Below are 19,153 nucleotides of genomic sequence, written 5' to 3'. Positions count from 1 at the left end.
GTCCTCCTTAAAAAGCAGCTTGACAAAGGCACAATGAGATACCACTTCACACTCACTAGGATTGGTATAATAAGAAAGAAAAAAAAAGGGAAAATAACAAGTGTTGGTGAGCAAGTGTTGGTTGGAACCCTCATACATTGCTGGTGGAAATGTAAAATGGTGTCGCCACTATGGAAAGCAGTTTGGTGGTTCCTCAGTGAATTAAACAAAGAATTACCATATGGCCCCAACAATTCCATTATGGGATATATACCCCAAAGGAGTGAAAACAGGTGTTCAAAATAAATCTTGTGCAGGAGTATTCATAGCAGCACTATTAATAAAAGCCAAAAGGGGGGATCTAAATGCTTATCACCTGATGAATGGATAACAGAAGTGTTATTAATCTAGACAATGAAATATTACTCAGCCATAAAAAGGACTGGGGTACTGATATGAGCTACAATGTGGATGAACCTTGAAAACATGATGCTGAATGAAAGAAATGAGACATGAAAGGCCACATATTGTATGATTCCATTTATATGAAATGTCCAGAATGGGTAAATCCATAGAGACAGAAGACAACTTAGTGGTTGCAGGGACAGGGATAGAGAGATAAGGAGTAACTGCTTAATGGGTACGGGGTTTTCTCTTTGGGTGCTAAAAATTTTTTGGAACAAGATAATGGTGATGGTTGGAAAACATGAATGACCTAAATACCACTGAGGTATATCTTTTACAATGGTTAAAATGGTTAGATTTATGTTATGTGAATTTTACCACAGTAAAAAAAAAATAAGTGGCTTGATCCAAAAGACAGTTGTAGGATGCCCTAGAGACAGTGTTACTGGATGAAAGCCAGCACGGAAGGATAACTATGTCCATTTCTTAAATGGAAAGATATTAATAAAATTGTCTTTTGCACTTTAGACTTTCCTGTTCAGATACTTTCTATCGACACTCTTGTCCAAGAAGCTATCAAAGCATTTCATGACAACGAAAAAATCAGCAAGGCTCTACCAACTGAGCAAGAAGCTGAAGAAAAGACTGTACTAGTTCTGCAGGAGAAGAGCAAAGAAACCCAGGCAAGTGTGATTTTGGTTTTCTTTTCTACTCCTCATATTCTAGAGATATGAAGCTGGATAGAATCTAAGAGATCTAGACCAGAGGTTAGCAAAGTTTTCTGTAAAGGTCCTCTAGAGAGAAAATATTTTAGATTTTGTGGACCAAGGGGCAAAATCAAGGTAGTATGTGGGTATTTATAGAATGAGAGAGAAAATTCCTCCCTGCCACCCCCACAATACACCCCAGTTTTCCTGGTGGGTCATCCAGGGTGGTTGGCCCACTTCCTGCCCAGTTACCATCAGCTGGAGACAGTCTCTTGAAGAAAGAGCCACAGGCTGGTACGACTGGTGAGGAGGTGAAGGGGCTGAATTGCAAGGGATTGGAGGAGGGTGGGGTATGAGTGTTGGAGGGGGGAGTTCACCAAGTCACCAGCTCCTGGAGTGATAGTTCATCCCTGAGACCCTGGCAGTGGCCAAGAGCAGAGCATCCATTGCATAGTTAAAGACCAGTGCCAGCTTTTGGCAGTGGCCGAGGCAGATGCTGGAACAGTGCAGAGAAGGGGCAGAGGGGGATGCCAGCCTTGGTCCCCTGGCTCACAGCGCTATTCTGCAGAGGGATGCCCAGGGACGTTATAAAAAACAGTTGGCTGGCTGAATTTGATCTGCCAGTAGATCTCAATTGGAGGGATGGTGAAGAAGGGGGAGGTCTTCTTTGTGGTTTACCTGTACCACATTCCCATCAATATCGCATCTTGCTACATTATTGCATGAAGATTCTAAGGCAGAAAATATGAAAATGTGGCCCCACCTTGAGAATCATAATGTGGTCCAGCACCCTCATTTTAAAAGAGAGACAGTAGAGGTCCTAAGTATGAATTGCTTTGCTCAGGGTCAGAAGGCTTGTTGATGAGTGCTGTGAGTGGAAACCCAGATTCTAAATCCAGTGTTCTTTCCCCTACTTTATGTTGTCTCTGCAGTTGAATAAATTAGCAGAGAATCTAATCCAAATCATTTTCATGGGCTGCAAGATAAATACGATTTAACTATGAATTATGAAAATAACTGGGAGAAGGGGCACCTGGGTGGCTCAGTCGCTCAGTTGGTTAAGTGTCTTCCTTCAGTTCAGGTCATGATCTCAAGGTCCTGGTATCGAGCCCCACATCGGTCTCCCTGCTCAGCAGAGAACCTGCTTCTCCCTCTCCCCCTGCTGCTCCCCCTGCTTGTGTGTGTTCTCCCTTTCTCTCTCTCTCCTTGTCAAATAAATAAATAAAATCTTAAAAAAAAATAACGGAGAGAAGTGTGGACTGCCTCTTATTCTGTATTTTAACCAATTGGATGATAGATAATGTACATGTTTTTTCTTTATTCCCTTATGGCTATGACTGACACCTCTAGGATTGTTCTTTCTAAAATGGTTTTCCATGAACTCTACCTCTTTCTCAGGTTTCATTGTATTTTCAAAATAACAGTTGCTGTATTTTACATAGAATTGAAAGTCATTTGAAAGACTATTCTGTAAGAATAGTCATCAAATTTTACTTGTTTTCAGAAATCATTCAGTTCTTCTTAATACTAATGTTAGATAAGATAGTGTAAACCTTACTTATAGAAATAAAATGTAAAATATTATTAAAATATGAGAATATTACGATTTCTGTGTGTGTGTGTGTGTGTGTGTGTGTGTGTTCAAGTAGTTTCTCACTTTTGTTGTGCTTCTGATAACAGTCAGGAGAAATGCTCCCTCTTCCTGGCTTTGCAGGGAGACAGTGTGGTCTTGTTCCTTCTCGCTGGGACAGATCTGGGTGAGCGGCACTGTCGGGGCTCCCTGCGCGCTGGTGCGCTGTTCACTGTGTTGAGGGAGGCTGCAGGGTCTGGGCTCTTGCACCCACCTGAAGAGTGGTTCCCTAGATAAGTTTGTTTACTTCCAGCCTTGGGCAAGTTACATAAGTAGAACGAATCCTCCAAACCTAATGAAAAGTTATCTCACTTGGGATCTTTCAGATGCTTTTTAGAAACATTGAAGGAAAACAATGTTAAGTCTTAAATATCTTTTCTAGCTATGCCAGTGAAGACTTGCCATATTTAATCGTTTCCTCATATTCTAGCATAAAGTTCAGATCCCCCTGTGCCAAAGTCATTATCACCATCACCCCTGAACAGGGTGGTGAGCAAACAGGTCTCCTAGAGCAGCTGAGTTTTCCATCGTTTAAAAGGGCATAATCTGTCCCTTATTTCAGTTATGTGTTTCATACAAGATAATTTTAATTGTTTAATTGACTTTTAAACTATTGTAAGTATTGTATGACATTTTATTACAAAAGTCCAGTTAATTAGAAATGGACTCCGAAAAAAACTTTTTTTCTATAGATTTTAACTAATAACCCTTCTGACTTCTAGAATTTTCTACTTTTACACATGTTTATTACCTATAACTTGATAATTTAGGAAAATAAAAATTAATGAATTAACATTTTAACAAATTTTCTTGAGAAACTTGTCTAGTTTTCTGAAAAGAAAACCTAAACTGTATTTAAGTACTTCTAATGATATTATTTTGGGTGAGCCATAATGGAAGGGAGGAAGTAGAAAATGCCAACCCACATAATGGCGGGATTTTAATGAGGTGGAAGGAAGGTGAAGCCATGCTGTGGTGGTCCTTCCTCCGAGCATCTCAGGCTGGGCTGGATCCAATAACCCATCTGTCCAAAACCATAGATGATCAGATACCAACGCGGTTGTTAATGGTAAATACTGGAGTTTGTTCTTACCACTTTTTCTGTTGCTAGGTACTGATACAAATAAAACTGTAAAAGTTGAAGAAGTCAAATCAAGTGATAGTTTCTCTGAAGTAAGTACTATAATCTAATTTTGGCTACTAGTGTATTAAAATATGTCATGATTCATAGTTTCTCGATAAGTCTTCAAATGGAATGAAATAGCAATGTGCTCCTCTTTGGTTTAAAGTAAATATGATGTTGGGGCACCTGAGTGGCTTAGTCGGTTAAATGTCTGAGTCTTGATCTCAGGGTTGTGAGTTCAAGCCCCACGTTGGGCTCCATGCTGGGCGTGGAGTCTACTTAAAGTAAATATGATGGTAAAATATTAGCTAAATCTAAGTTACTTAATTTTCTTTATATTCTTTATCTCTAAAGTGGTGGAAATTACTATTCAGTTTTGCCAGGTAAGAAGGTATATATGTGCTTTTTTAAAATTTTAGTCTTATGTCAAATTTATATTTATGTATTTTTCTTTACCACTTAATTTATTACTTTTATTTCCTTTCCTACTCTCTTCACCTTTAAATAATTTTTTCCAGAATTTCTCCTTAGACTCAGTGGTGACTCTACAGAATTTTGTAGTAATCCCTGAAAGAAATATTTATAATTCACTGACTATTACTTCTAATGAAAACTAATATTTCCTAGTATAGTATTGCTTTTCTGTATATGGAGACATCTTTTTGTCATCAAATAGAATGTCCAGATCAACCAAGTAAGATTTTATTTGCTTTATTTTTATTACATTTAATTACTTCTATTATGCATTTCACCTTGGGAAACAATTTATTTTTATTTTTATTTTTTGGGGGGGCAGGCACAGAGGGAGAGGGAGAGTGAAAATCTTTTTTTTTTCAACTAACATCTTTTAAAAAGTTTTTTATGTAAATTCAGTTTAATTAACATATACTGTATTATTAGTTTTAGATGTAGAATTTAGTGATTCATCAGGTGATTTAATTAACATATACCATATTATTAGTTTTAGATGTAGAATTTAGTGATTCATCAGGTGCATATAACACCCAGTGTTCATTACTTCAAGTGCCGTCCTTTTTTTTTTTTTTAAAGATTTTATTTATTTATTTGTCAGGGAGAGAGAGAGAGAGAGAGCACAAGCAGGGGGAGTGGCAGGCAGAGGGAGAAGCAGGCTGCCCACTGAGCAAGGAGCCCAATGCAGGACTTGATCCCAGGACTCTAGGATCATGACCTGAGCCAAAGGCAGATACTTAACCAACCGAGCCACCCAGGTGTTCTATCAAGTGCCCTCCTTAATGCCCATCACCCAGTTACCCCATCCACCCACCCACATCCCCTCTAGCAACCCTCGGTTTGTTTCCTGTAGTTAAAAGTCTCATATGGTTTGCCTCCCTCTCTGTTTTCATCTTATTTTATTTTTCTTTCCCTTCCCCTATGTTCATCTGTTTTGTTTCTTAAATGTCATATGTGAATGAATTCATAGGGTATTTGTCTTTCTCTGAATGACTTATTTCGCTTAACATAACACCCTCCATATACTACATCTTTATCCATTCATCTGTCGATGGACATCTGGGTTCTTTCCACATTTGGCTGGTGTGAACATTACTGCTATAAATACTGGGGTGCATGTGCCCCTTTGAATCACTATGTTTGTATCCTTTGGATAAATACCTAGCAGTGCAATTGCTGGGTCGTAGGGTAGTTCTATTTTTAACTTTTTGAGGAACCTCTGTACTGTTTTCCAAAGTGGGCGCACCAGTTTGCATTCCCACCAACAGTGTAAGAGCGTTGCTGTTGGGAGAGAGGGAATCTTAAGCAGGCTCCACGCCCAGCAGAGACCTCAACTCAGGGCTCAATCTCACGAAGCTGAGATCATGACCTGAGCTGAAATCAAAAGTCGGATGCTTAATTGACTGAACCACGCAGGCATCCCTAGAAAACAATTTTAGATTTCAAATATTTTTGATTTCACAACTCAAAGACAGAAAAAGTTTTAGAAGAATATACACCAAACTATAAATATGACACCCAATGGGGAGGGAAATAGGCTTCGAGAAAGTGATAAAGGGGAATTTATAATTTTTACTCCATATATTTGAAATATAAATTAGCAGAAAGACAAAGTGTATTTTTTATATTTGCCTTTATTGAGTTACAAGTCCTCCAAATTCCATATTCAATTCAAAGGGCATATTTTTTTTTTTTGGTGCGCTGTTATAACTATTTAGAATATATCAGTGAACAGAAATGACAGGGTTCCTGGACCTTAAGGAATTTATGCTCTAATAGAGAGAGGCAGATAACAAACACAGTAAATGAATTATATGATGCATTAGATGGTAATGAACCGGGAGGAAAGAAAATGTAGAGTGGAGTAAGGGCTAAGAAGCACAGGCCAAGGCCAAGGAGGTGGGAAAAGAGGGAAGGTTACTGTATTAAATGGGGTGGGCCTCCCTGAGGAAGTGAGGCTTAACCAAATTGGAAGAAGATTGAGAGAACCTGCAAGTACATCTGGGGCAGCATTACAGGCAGTAAGAGCTGGATGGCAGCCACGAGGCAGGAAGGTGCCTGGCCAGCAAGGTGGGATAATAGTAAGGCATGAGGTTCGAGAGATGAGCAGGAAGAGAGAAAGATCAGGTCAGCTTTATAGGCATAATGAGGACATTTGAAATAAACAAGGAAACTTTGCAGGGTTCTGAGTAGAGATCTCATTTGACTTATAAAATACGCGCTGGTGGCTGATTTAAGAATAAGCTCTAGGGAACTTCCTGTTGATAGAGCAGCTTTATTGGACTAACATCATAAATGCTGGACAAGATAGAAAAGCGAATTATTTGAAGGCCAAAAGCCGGCCATAAAAAGCAAAACCATAAAAAGCAAAGCAGCACAAAGCAGCAGAAATTGTATGAAATTGGATCACTGAATGAAGGGAACTTCCCTGAGCAAGAGCCACGCACATACAGGTGACCCCAGAGCCACGCTGTGTTTGCGTAGCTTGAGAGGGACTAGAATTCCAGCAGCAATCGTCAACAGTTTCAGTTGAACGTATTAGAAATGAAGGCCGGGGATGCCCGAGCAGCTGAACATTGAGAGGAAGGTCTTGGAAAGGAGGGAACCACAACACATGTCCCCTAAATGCTTGGCAGACTCCAGAATTGTGCCAGATGGTCAGTGTCTACATCAGAGAGCGTGCCCTTTTAACTTTTCTCCCCCAATGTCGGGTTCTGACTTTTCAATTAGCTGTACTCTACCATTCATCGTTTATTTTTACAGCTGACTGTGCGTGCTCGGCTTGGTGCAAAATCGGAAAAGTTGCTGAAGAAAGGAAAGAGCATTTCTGACATGTTGCTAGTTAACATCTTGGTAAATGCTATTAAGTATGTATTTTTTTAATCTACTAATGTCTTCTTTATCAGATAGAAGTATATAAAGAAAAATATAGAAATGTTTTTAAAATTTTTAATATCTAATGAATACTACTTGTCTACCTCAGAAAACAGAGAGCAAGATGAAGATCTGTTTTGTGATTTACATGCTTACACTTTACTTCCCCCACTTTACCAGTCTTGACTTCACTCACGCAGATGTGACTACAGGTCAGGTTCTAGTCCCTGCAGGGAATTCAAGGAGAAGTTAGATACTTGGAAAAGCCAAGGGACACATTATAGAGCAGAGAGACCCTCACTGTGTGGTCACAGGCCAGTGCCTGCCCTTGTTTTATGTTTGAGGAGGAGGAAATGAACTCAGGGATCCAAAGGCTGGTCAGTGCTAGACAGGAAGGTGATGAGAAAGGAGAGTTTGCCCAAGGGAGAAGGAGATTCTGTTGTTTAATATGAGTTCTAACAGAAAAAGAAATGAAGTCATAACTTTTAATCCAAAAATCAGAATCTCAGTTTTATATAATTAGGTATTTAGAAGAGCAGAGTTGAAGTTTCTTCCCTTTTCATATTGTTTTTCAATTTAAAGCCTTCAAATAATCATTCTTGGACCTCTTATTCTCTACGGAGGATGCTGCATTGAAAGCAAAAACCCAAGAAAAGCTCCTCACACTCCAGCAACTTACAATCTAATTGAGATAAGGAAGACTCATTGGAATTTTTCTCATTCAAGAAATACAATAATTATTAATTGTATAGCAAAGTGAATGAGAGTCAGAGGAGTTCAGATTAGGCAGTTATGGCTCCATGCTGGATTGGGGGGAGTAGAGGAACTCTCCAGGTTGACAATGTGAGTATCCACTGTGTGCTGAGCTCAGGGCTGAGTTTTTAAAATGAATCATTTCAGTTTATCCTCATAACCGCCCTATGAGGTATGTTATCCCACTACGTGTAGATGAGAAACAGGTTCAAAGGAGGAACTGGCTATGAACACAGGCTAGAAAATGCAACACATACTCACCTAACAGCAAGGAGATCAGTTTGTTTGAAGTAAATGGTTCAAGACTGGGAGAGACAAGACGTTATAGGGAATTAAGTTGTGACCAGTTAGTTTTAAATACCATGTTATGGCCTCTGGAATAGATGTGGAGAGCAGCAGGGACCTACAGAAAGATTTTAAGTAAAGGAACGATCGTCGTTTGTTAATAAGCCTAATTTTATCTGTAAAGTAATAACCTTTGTGCGGAAGGTGGTTACTGTGGAGTTAAAGGAAAGGTAAAGGCAAGATTCATTGTATTGTTACTTCCAAAATACTTGTATCTATCAAAATGTGAATGGTGTGTCCATTTTCAATTTAGTGAGATACCTGTGGATCAAGGATGGGTCTTGGATGGTTTTCCAATGACGTTAAACCAAGCAAAGCTTCTGGAGGAAGCTCTCACGGGCTGCAGCAGAGAGGTCCTAGAACTGGAGGCAAAGAAAGCACAAATATCCACATTGGCTATTGATCCTACAGCCTCCAAAGAAGTGCCTCCTCCCCCTTCTGCCCTTGATTTTGTCATATTATTAGATATTTCAGATAATTCCTCCCTGGATCGCATGAATGGCACAGTGGGTAAGCTGGACACTTTTTCCTTTGTTTTGATATTCTTTTTTTTTTTTTTTTTTTTTTAAAGATTTTATTTATTTATGTGACAGAGAGACAGCCAGCGAGAGAGGGAACACAGCAGGGGGAGTGGGAGAGGAAGAAGCAGGCTCATAGCAGAGGAGCCCGATGTGGGACTCGATCCCGGCACGCCGAGATCACGCCCTGAGCCGAAGGCAGACGCTTTAACGACTGCGCTACCCAGGCGCCACTTGATATTCTTTTTTAATAAGTCGAAGCTCTTTGCTCATTCCTTCTTTGGCTGAATCAGTGAATACTCCCATTTACAATTATAAGTGGTAATAAGGAATCCATTTCAGATTTCCAAAGAACTATCTAGCAGAGCACATTTGCCTCTTGCTTTAACTGTTGGTGTTCAGCACTGCAGAGAACTAGCAGAGAATTGTAATGCTGACTGCAAGCATCTCACTAAACCGTTCTCTCAACTTGGCAGCTCCCCTGGCACAGAGGTACCCTTTTTGAGATTTGCATGCATGGAGGAGCTTCTTGGGGCTGTCTAGTACATCTTGGTGGGTCATCCTAATGAAGGTCGTAAACCACATCTGTCCTGCAAGCAAGGATCTGATAACATCCTTCCCTGAGATTGTGTGTGAAGTCAGAGAAACAAGTATCAGTTGACTGAAGTCAGGAGGAGTTGAACAGTCCTTCCAACACTCAAGGGTTTTTTGCTACTTTTTGCTACTTTTTTGTTACTTTTTGCCATTGAAACGAAAGTATTACTTTATTTCGCAAATTAAATACTTACGGGAAAAGCGCATCTTCTTGAATCTTGTCTTTCCAAGTTATGAGGTATTTGACCTTGGAAAAGTTATTTCATTATTCTAAACCTGAGCTTCACAATCGATATAGTAAAATGCCTCATTGTATTGTTATAGACATTGAAGGAAAACTTTCTTCACTCACAACACTTCTGACACCAAATGTGTGAGTTTCCTACACCACCCAATTCTCCAGTTCCCGGGAGAGACCAACTGGGTGTTCTACAATTGAATTCCATTCTGCCACTAACTACTAGGAGTTAGGGGAGACTCCATAAGTTAAGAGCTCAGCACCACAAGACTGCCCCCAACTTTAGATGCCAATTTCAAGTAGTAGATCCCCAGGTTACCCACGCTTCTGTCTGACTTGGCTACAAATTGAGGGTTTCCATGACCCTTCCTCAGGTCTGAATTTTTCTATAATGGCTCATAGAACTTATAGAACATTTACTATTACTGGCTTATTATAAAGGATATCATAAAGGATTCAAATGAACAGCCAGATGGAGAGGAATGCAGTTCAAGGTCTGGAAGAGTCTCGAGCTCAGGAGCTTTGGTCCCCGTGGAGTTTGGGTTGCACTACCCTCCTGGCATGTGGATGTGTTCGCCATCCCAGAAGCTCTCTAAAGCCCTTGGTTTAGAGCTTTTATGGAGGTTGTAAAAAGCATGATTGATTCAATCATTGGCCACTGGTGATTAACTCAGCCCTCAGCCCCTCAACCCTTCCAAGAAGTCTGGGGTCAAGGCTGAAAGTTCCATCCTTCTAATAATGTGGTTGGTTCCTCCGACAACCAGGCCTCATCTTCCAAGAGTCATCCTGCTAGCATTCACTCAGATGAGGTTGAAAGGGGCTTATTATGAATAAGAAAAAATGCTCCTCACATCTATCACTCAGGAAATTACAAGAGTTTTCCAAGCTCTTTGTCAGGAGCCAGAGAAAAAGATCAAGTATGTATTTCTTATTGTATCACAATATCACAGATATTAAATGAGATCAATGTAAAACACTTAGGATAGAATCTGGTGCAGGATAATAAACATGTAGCAAATACATCAGGAAGAATTATGGAAGACTTTGAAATAAACAAGAGATTATTAGCTATCCTTTCAGTAAAAGTATGAGTATAGTCTTTTGGACACTTTAGACTATCTGCATCTATAGGAGTCTGTACCTTTCATTGGCTTTGACTCAGATCTATAACTGCAAATCGTAAGAAACCAATGGCAATTCAAATGATTCTTTTTTTTTTTAAAGATTTTATTTATTTTTATTTGACAGAGAGAGAGACAGCCAGCGAGAGAGGGAACACAAACAGTGGGAGTGGGAGAGGAAGAAGCAGGCCCATAGCGGAGGAGCCTGATGTGGGGCTCGATCCCATAACGCCGGGATCACGCCCTGAGCCGAAGGCAGACACTTAACCGCTGTGCCACCCAGGCACCCCCAATTCAAATGATTCTTGTGCATAGACAAGCAAATGATTTTTACTCAATCAATATATATTAATTTCTAAACTTTGGGAGAGATTGCGAGTATTAGGTCGCCCTATCCATAGCGGCCAGCTTTCATCTATTAGCGTCTATTTTAGCATTCCTGATTGTAGATATGACTGTTGCTCAGGTTCTCATTTGAACTGGTTGTAACATTTTACTGCTCTCCTCATTAATTGGAGAGTTAAATAATGCCATTTTGCCTTTGTTTGAGAGTCTTGATTTTATCTTTTTAAAAAAATTAGCCTTTAACAAATGGTAATACTCATCATTCTTTTATTACTGCTCTTATTGCTAATATAATGACATTCAAAGCTAGGAGAGACCTAGAGAGTCATCTATTTCAATGCTTTCATTTGTAGATGGGAATTCAAAGCATGAAAACCTGACTTGTCTAAGGTCACACTCATCTTTATTTTGAGGTTGTATAATTTTGAGGTCTATTGTTTACTTAAATGAAATGACAAAACCATTAGATACTACTTTAGCTGTTGAGCCCAGCAGTTTACACTGGATGCCGTCTACCAAATCTTAAAAGAGAGAACTTACTTCTATCCATACAAGGGAGTAGGAACTATGCTGATTGCAGTGATGGTTCTGCTGGTCCAGCCAACCTCCCCATCCTGCTCAGGACAAGGCTGAGAATTGGCTGAGAACACTGCCAATCCATGGCCCACTGGTGACAGAACAGAACCCTGAACTCAAGATCAATCTGACTTGAAAGTGGATATGTCAAATTGTTATAAAGTGCACACACAGACCTGTGGAGAAGAGGGTTCCTGAAAGCTGATTATAACCCCACAAGAGAAGGTTTGCTACCCTCTTCGGGCTCCATAGGAAGCTTACTGTTGTATGTTTCAGAAACAGAAGGAAATCAATTGGCAATAATTTTTCAAGAAGTCCAACTCAATCCACTTGAGTTCTTTCAACTCCCAGCAAAATTACATGACAAGTGATTCTGGCAGATTTGTCAAAGCTGATGTTAACATCTAAATTTTTTAATTTCTTAATTTTTGACCTTTGACTTATGAGTAGGCTTAAAGATTCCCTTTCTCCACTACTACAGGGAGAACGTCTCCTTTGTCAGATTTTATGCACATATACACTTAATCTTATTTATCTACCCTCCAAAATTAGTATTAAAGCACAATGTGATTTTTCTTTTTACCATATATTTCTAAGATCGTATATTTCTTGGTCTGAAGTGAACTGAGCCAACTGTTGGATCTGGGCCACCTGAACCATGAAAAAACTAGGATGAAATCATTATTTTATAGTTCCTACTTATTTTGATCAGAACTGGGTATGCTAAATATAGCCACAACTTTGAAAATCAATCTGCAGTTTTCATATTAAAGTATTTTAAATTAAGAAAGAGTGTTATTCTTTCACATCTTAAGATTATTCTTAAAAAAAAGATTTTTCTTTCTTAGAATATTAGGTTTGAATGGCCTTTGAGATATCTTTGCCAATTTACTCTCCTCATTTTAAGCAAGACCCCATTTAAACTATTTTAGACAGATAATCCTCTGCCCTTCTATAATATCTTGTTCGTTCATATATTCACTTATTATTTATAGCATATTTGCTGAGTGCCAGATATTGTGCTATGTACTGCATATAGAGTAATAAAGAAGAAATGGATCCTGTCTTCAAAGAATTTAGTGGAAATTGTAGCTAAGGAACCAAGAGGTTGCAGCATAGAATTGACTGTCCAACATGGCAGCCACCAGCCACACGTGCTATTTAAACTAATTAAAATTAATAAATTAAAAATTCAGCTCCTCGGTCACATGGGCCACATTTTATGTTCACATGTGGCTAGAGGCTACCATATCATACAGCACTGCTGTAGAATGTTTCCATCATCTCAGAAAGTCCTATTGGGTGACGCTGGTCTAGAGTGAAGGGAGTTAAGGTGGTACTACTAGTAAACACTTATCTAAGACTTATAATTCACCAGGAGCTGGTAATACACAAATGAAAGGCAAATCCCTATCTACAAGTAGTTGACAATGTAGTGTAAGAAGCAAAAATAAGCTGATTATTATAATATAGTTAGTTGTGTGCTATTATTATAATATAGTTAGGTGTGCCCAGCATGGGAAGAGGTTAACCAGGCCAAGAAAGGAAGAGAGGTAGAGAGAGAAACATTACAAACCTTGGCAGGTGAGCATGGTCCATCTAGAGAACATCAAGGACTGAGTAGGGCTGAGAAGCAGCAAGGTATGGAGGAGGGGCAGAAATGAGCCTGGAGACTAGGCATGGGCCAGCTGGAGTCTTGCCCCAAGCTAAGTTGTTTGAACATCTTCCTGAAGCCATGTGAAGTCACCGAATGATATTAAAACTGAGATTTAATGCAATTAGGTATGTGTTTTATAATGGTCATTCTGGCTCAGGGTGGAGGCTACATAGGAAGGGGAGTGAGGTTGGAAGCAATAAAACAAATGAGAAAACCATTATCCTCTGAAAAACAACAGAGGCATTATGACGGGGAGAGGCAAGGTGAGAATGGTCAGTTTCAAGTGGTATTTACAGGGCAAATCACAGAACTTAGTGATCAGTGAGGATGGGAGATGGAGCACAGGGAGAAGGGGATGAATGCAAGTTTTTGACCTACACAGTTTTGGAGTGATGATGCCATTTACTTAGAGAATATGGGAAGAAACGCGTGGAGATCCTTTAGGGAAATGTCGAGTTTGAAGTGCCTGTGGGACTTTTAAGCTAAGATGTTGAGAGAACGGTTCTCTAAATGGGGCTAGATGTCAGGAAGGAAGCATGTCCGAAAGTTAAGGATTTGAAGGTGAGAGATATTGCCAGAAATAAAAATGTGCTTTAAAAAAAGATCCAGGATGACCCTCAGAAAACATCAGAATTTATTGTGGAGAGCAAAAGAAGTGTTTAGAGGCAGCAGCTAAAAAGGAGGGAAGAACACCAGGGAAAGTAGTGTCTCATAAACCAAGAAAGGACAGATTTTCAAAATCAAGTTGTACTCTTCTCACCCCAGACCAGTAGGGGCTGGGGTCCTGAGGCCCAGGTTGGGGTGTGGGAGCCTGATCTCTAGGATCAGGTGCAGCAAGCTGTCCTGCAATGCTTGAGTCTGTGGAGAAGCCTTAAACAGCATCACAAGGAAACAGCCTACAGCCAAAGTCCAGTGGGCTCAATGGCTGAAGATCGGGCCAGCCAAGGCTGAGCAGAGAGGAAGGGACCAGACTCAAAGCCAATAGGCAAGAGACCAGGGAGACCTAAGGAGGGGGAACAGGCAGTGTAGGAGCATAAGGCTGTGTCAGAATGGGAGACTAGATGGCTGCCTGGGTTTTTAGCTGGTGCCTCAGTCCATCAGTCAGCCTGAGAGGGAGCAGCAGTGTTCATAATATCGAGAGAGGCATAGAGAGGTTTTGAGTGCAGGCTCTATACGGGTAACTTCTGTGACTAACAGTAATTGAGGAGAAACGCGAGAGGCTTCCAGGGCTGATAATGTGTGTTCATTGATCTGGGTGCTCTCTTCAGTTTATGAGGTCATTGAGCTATATATTCATGTATGCATTCGTTTCAGTGGGTATAGTTCAATAAACAGTTTAAACATTAAAACGAAGTCCAGAGCCTAGAGCCGTATTGACTGGAATCAGATCCCTTCTTTGTCATTTATGAGCTGTGCAATTTGGGGCCCATTACAGAATCATAATTTTGCTTTTCAAGTTACGTTGTGAAAATAAGATAATATGTGTAAAAGTATTTAAGAATTGTGTGCTAAATTTTACCTGTAAATACAACAGAGAAATCAAGTAAGATAAGGACTGAAACATGTCCATTGGCCTTGATGTTTTTGGTAACTGGATTGAGAGCTATTTCAATGGAGTAGGGGACCAGGAAGTATGGTCTGGGGTAGACTAAGGCATGAATGGGACATGAGGAGGTAGAGAGCATGAGTGAAGATAACTCTCAAGAAACTTATGTCAGATTATCTATCCCTATCTATCTATCTATCTATCTGTCTATCTATCATCTATCTATCTATCTATCTATCTATCTATCTATCTATCTATCTATCTATTAGCTCAGCTGATTTTTGAGCCAAGGAATTAGTGAGGTTACAAGTCATGAAATTGTGTATTTTCCTTCAAAGATGCCTACCAGTGCAAGTGTAGACTTGGAAAGAGAGATAAATATCAGCTAAGGCTGGTGTAGCAGAAGGACACAAATTGAAGTTATTAGATTGAAGTGTTCACCTATGCAACTCAGGTTTGCTAGAAAATAAAAAGCCAAGATAATGCTGGTAAATTTGGGAGAAAGGGTGTAGGACCTGGGTGATGTTGGAAGGATTCATCAGCTATATGGGAGTGCTAGGAAGACAAATAGTAGGAATGTAGGTCATTAAGATTGCAGAGATGGAGCCATTCAAGGTAATCACAAAATCCAGGATGTGGACATGGTCTTGGAAAGAGAGTGCCGCAAGTGGAGAGAAGGGGAAGGGACCAGTGCCGGGGTGGAGCTGGGGAGAGAGGCATGCTGATCGATGTGCTAAAGTCCTTGACAAATAGAAGATAGTGACCATGAGATGGTGCAGGACAGCACCTCCTGAGAAGAGCTCCCACAGCCTTCTTCCACCACCCATCACTGATGCCACTTATCTTAGGGTTTTATATATAACCTAAAAGCATTATTTTTGTATTGTAAATCACTTCATCTTTTTCTATCCTGAATGTAAATGGAGAAAAACTGATCTCTATATCCTGTGAGAGTCCTCCATTTTCCTGAACACGATTAGGTAGGTCACCCTTCAGGGTTCTCTTGCATTGACCGAATTCCTTTTAATCTAGTTCAAGACTCTCTTTCCACTTTATGATTTTCCATTTATTCTAAGTTCATGAGTTTTCTGGACTTTGTACCATTCAATCCTGAATAAGATTCAATCAGAGCTGTTGAGGATGTTTTTGTTTTTGTTTTTGATCACTTGCAGTCAGTTACTTTATGTCTACCCTATAAGGAAAGATTAGAGTCTAGAAAGAAAAGTTATTTACTTTATTGGATTATAGCATACTATCAACAAATAATTTTTAAATATGTTTGACTTTATGGCCACCCTGTTATTTCATTCTTAATCTTTATACCCTAGTGTTGATTTTCTCATTATTTCCTAGTTTGTTATTCATGATGACCCATCACTTTTCATTCTCACCTCTTCAGAGTCAATCCTGAGTCCTACTCATTGAAACTACAGCTGCTCCTTAGTGTTGTATCATATGTCATTTTCCTCAGTTTCCAAGGAAAATTTGAATCTGATCCCAAAACTATACTCTTTCAACATGTTGTTAAATATTTTAATGAATATTGGCCCAATGGCAGGATCATATCTATTTGGCTGTCTCACATCAGTAAATTTAGCAGTGCTATTGCAACTTTGGTTCAGCAAGTTATCTAATTGAGTAATGTTCATATCATAGCTGAAGCCTTTCCAAGGGAAACTCCTCCTGAAAACATCATTCAACGTGCAGCTGCTGAAAGCCAAGATATGGATGCGGATCAGAATCTAAGAGACCAGATTCAGCATAGGTTAGTCTAAAACTCACTGTCCTGCTTCTTATTTCTTGCCCTTTGCACAGACTGACCATCAGTCGCTTTGGAATCATCAGATCTTGAAAAAAGATGTATTTTCTAGCATTCAGCCTTTTACAAGTAAAACAAAAGTAAATCGTTCTGATGTTGGGTGAAATATTTAGGTGCTAGCTTTCATATTCAGAGCACAGGTCATCATAGACTGGGAAGAGAATTACATCAGGTGACACTTCCCTTTATGGCTCATTACATGGAATCCTAATTTAGCCCTCATTCAGCAAATGCCAGTGAAGATCATGGTATTTCAAAGAGCTAGGCATCAGAGCAGAGTATAGTTTAAAATGACTTCCATTTTGCTAAAATGACGATATACCAAAAAAACAAAAAAAACCCAAAAACAAAAACACCCTTCTCTTGGTTGTGTGCAGTTTGCTCATTGGAAAAGAAAACTTAGAGTTAGACAATTTTATGAAACATGGAGAAGTCTAAAAGTCGGAGGTGAGCCAGAGAAAAGTAATTGTCTGCATTAATTAGCTAATTAGCTACCTTAAGTTTATCTATTCTCAAGGAAGACGAGAAAGTTTCAGGAAACATTCCAAGATTATTTTTGAGTCAGGCAAGTAAGTCTGAGCTGTCTGCATTTACTCAAAGATTTCTTTGATTTCTGTCTGTAAGAGAAATTCTGCTGTGAGGGCAGGCGATCTTCACTTAGCGAACCAAACTTACACTGAAGGTCTCCTGAAATGGTGGTCTTTTCAAATCTTCTTTTATTCTCAGATATCTCAAAAATATGGCTTGATGGTATTAAATAATTTCTTCTTCAAAGTAAATAATAATCCATTGCCTGTGTATTTTTTAGAGTTGTTTTTCAGTTTTAACTATATCGGCAGCTTATTTTTTCGTTATGCATGCCACGTAAATCATGCCTAATGTTACTCAAATATTTTAATCAGTATATGTTATCATACAATATTTTTGCAGAATTATAGGCTTCTTGGACAACTGGCCTTTATTGGAGCAATGGTTTACAGAGCCAGAAAATATTTTGATAAAAATCAATGCTGAAGTAGATAAAGAGTCTTTATGTCGTAAAGTAAAAGAAATATTTATGACTGAAATAATGAAAAAAGAGAATAAAGGTAATTACATTTCTTTATAATTTTGAACTTCTGTAACTAAAATGTGTGGTTTTAACGAGTTCAGGAAAAAATGAAAACATAATTGCAAAGTTCTCTGTTTTATTTGGGTTATATGATCTACAAGTATCTTCTCCTTCTGACTTTAGCTCTCTGCTGATGTTTCTCTGTTTTAATTTAATCAAAATAAGTCATCTCACTGAAAGTATTGTTTTCATGTGAAAAAAAATAGCAGAGTTAAAATTAAGGATGTTGTAGAAAAGAGTAAAGATTTCAGTGTTAACCTCAGGAGTTAACCCTCCTTTTAGGATGGAAACCGTGGACAGTTTATTTCCCCCAAATCGTGATGTGACGTGAATTTACTGATTATTAACTACTTACTTCATAAGCCTTCTTCTGGAATACATCTCATCACATTAAACCATCCTGACCTCTTTTCTCCTTCATTCAACCAATAATAATTGCCCACCAGCTTTTCATGGGATTCTTTTTTTTTAATTTCATGTATCATTTTTTAAATAATTTTTTATTATGTTATGTTAGTCACCATACAGTACATTCTTAGCTTTTGATGTAATGTTCCATGATTCATTATTTGCATATAACACCCAGTGAACCATGCAATATGTGCCCTCCTTGGTACCCATCACTGGCTTATCCCAGTCCCCCACCCCTGTCCCCTCTGAAGCCCTCAGTTTGTTTCCCAGAGTCCATAGTCTCTTGTGGTTCATTCCCCCTTCTGTTTACTGCCCCCCTTCATTCTTCCCTTCCCTCTCTTCATGGTATTCTTGAAATTTATTATTGAAAGGGGTCTTAGGCTAATACACCGCCAAAGCCAGACTTCAATGGAGACGTTTACCTTTGCAAAATGATTTGAAAAATAAATCTTTCCCTTTTATCGGTCGCCCCTAATTGTATTGACAACTGAAGCTTCTTGGTATAATAAAAAATGTCGAAAGTTACTAATACCACAAGGTTCTAAACCTGCCTTGATAGCATGCTGTCTCCTGTCACTACGTTTATGACCTAACCACCAGAATGTATCAATTCACGGACCCCAAAATTGCACATAGCTCTGAGCCATAAATACCATGAGGGTCCGGGAGCACGCACCTAGGAAGACAAGCTCCCACATTCCAAATGTCTCCTCCCAATAACCACCCATCTGAAGCTATCAGACAAAACAAATACCATCTATATATTATTTAAGCGGCTTAATATGTAATATGACAGTCAGAAATTAGGCTGGAGGCTGGAGGAAACCGCCCACAGCGATCTTCAAGTCTTGGTTGGGAGGCAAAAACACCAATTCTAAGCTGTAGTTTCAAACATCTACAGGTTAGAATCGGTTTGTTTTGCCAGCTGTC

At 39.2% G+C, this 19,153-nt stretch overlaps 1 protein-coding gene across 1 annotated transcript in view; it reads left to right on the top strand.

Annotated features, from left to right (window-relative positions):
• The window catches only part of LOC103664855 (sperm flagellar protein 2), a 179,746-nt gene that overhangs the window by 67,110 nt on the left and 93,483 nt on the right, over nucleotides 1–19,153 (top strand). Inside the window, 6 exon segments of the mRNA XM_040630627.1 lie at nucleotides 913–1,071; nucleotides 3,770–3,894; nucleotides 7,079–7,182; nucleotides 8,541–8,797; nucleotides 16,539–16,647; nucleotides 17,632–17,789. Of these exon segments, the coding sequence (XP_040486561.1) occupies nucleotides 913–1,071; nucleotides 3,770–3,894; nucleotides 7,079–7,182; nucleotides 8,541–8,797; nucleotides 16,539–16,647; nucleotides 17,632–17,789 (912 nt within the window).

Source organism: Ursus maritimus, unplaced genomic scaffold (genome assembly GCF_017311325.1).
Source record: "Ursus maritimus isolate PB19 unplaced genomic scaffold, ASM1731132v1 scaffold_15, whole genome shotgun sequence".
Taxonomy (NCBI): Eukaryota; Metazoa; Chordata; class Mammalia; order Carnivora; family Ursidae; genus Ursus; species Ursus maritimus.
Note: the sequence above shows the minus strand (reverse complement) of the source record. Positions and strands in the feature narration are given on the sequence as shown.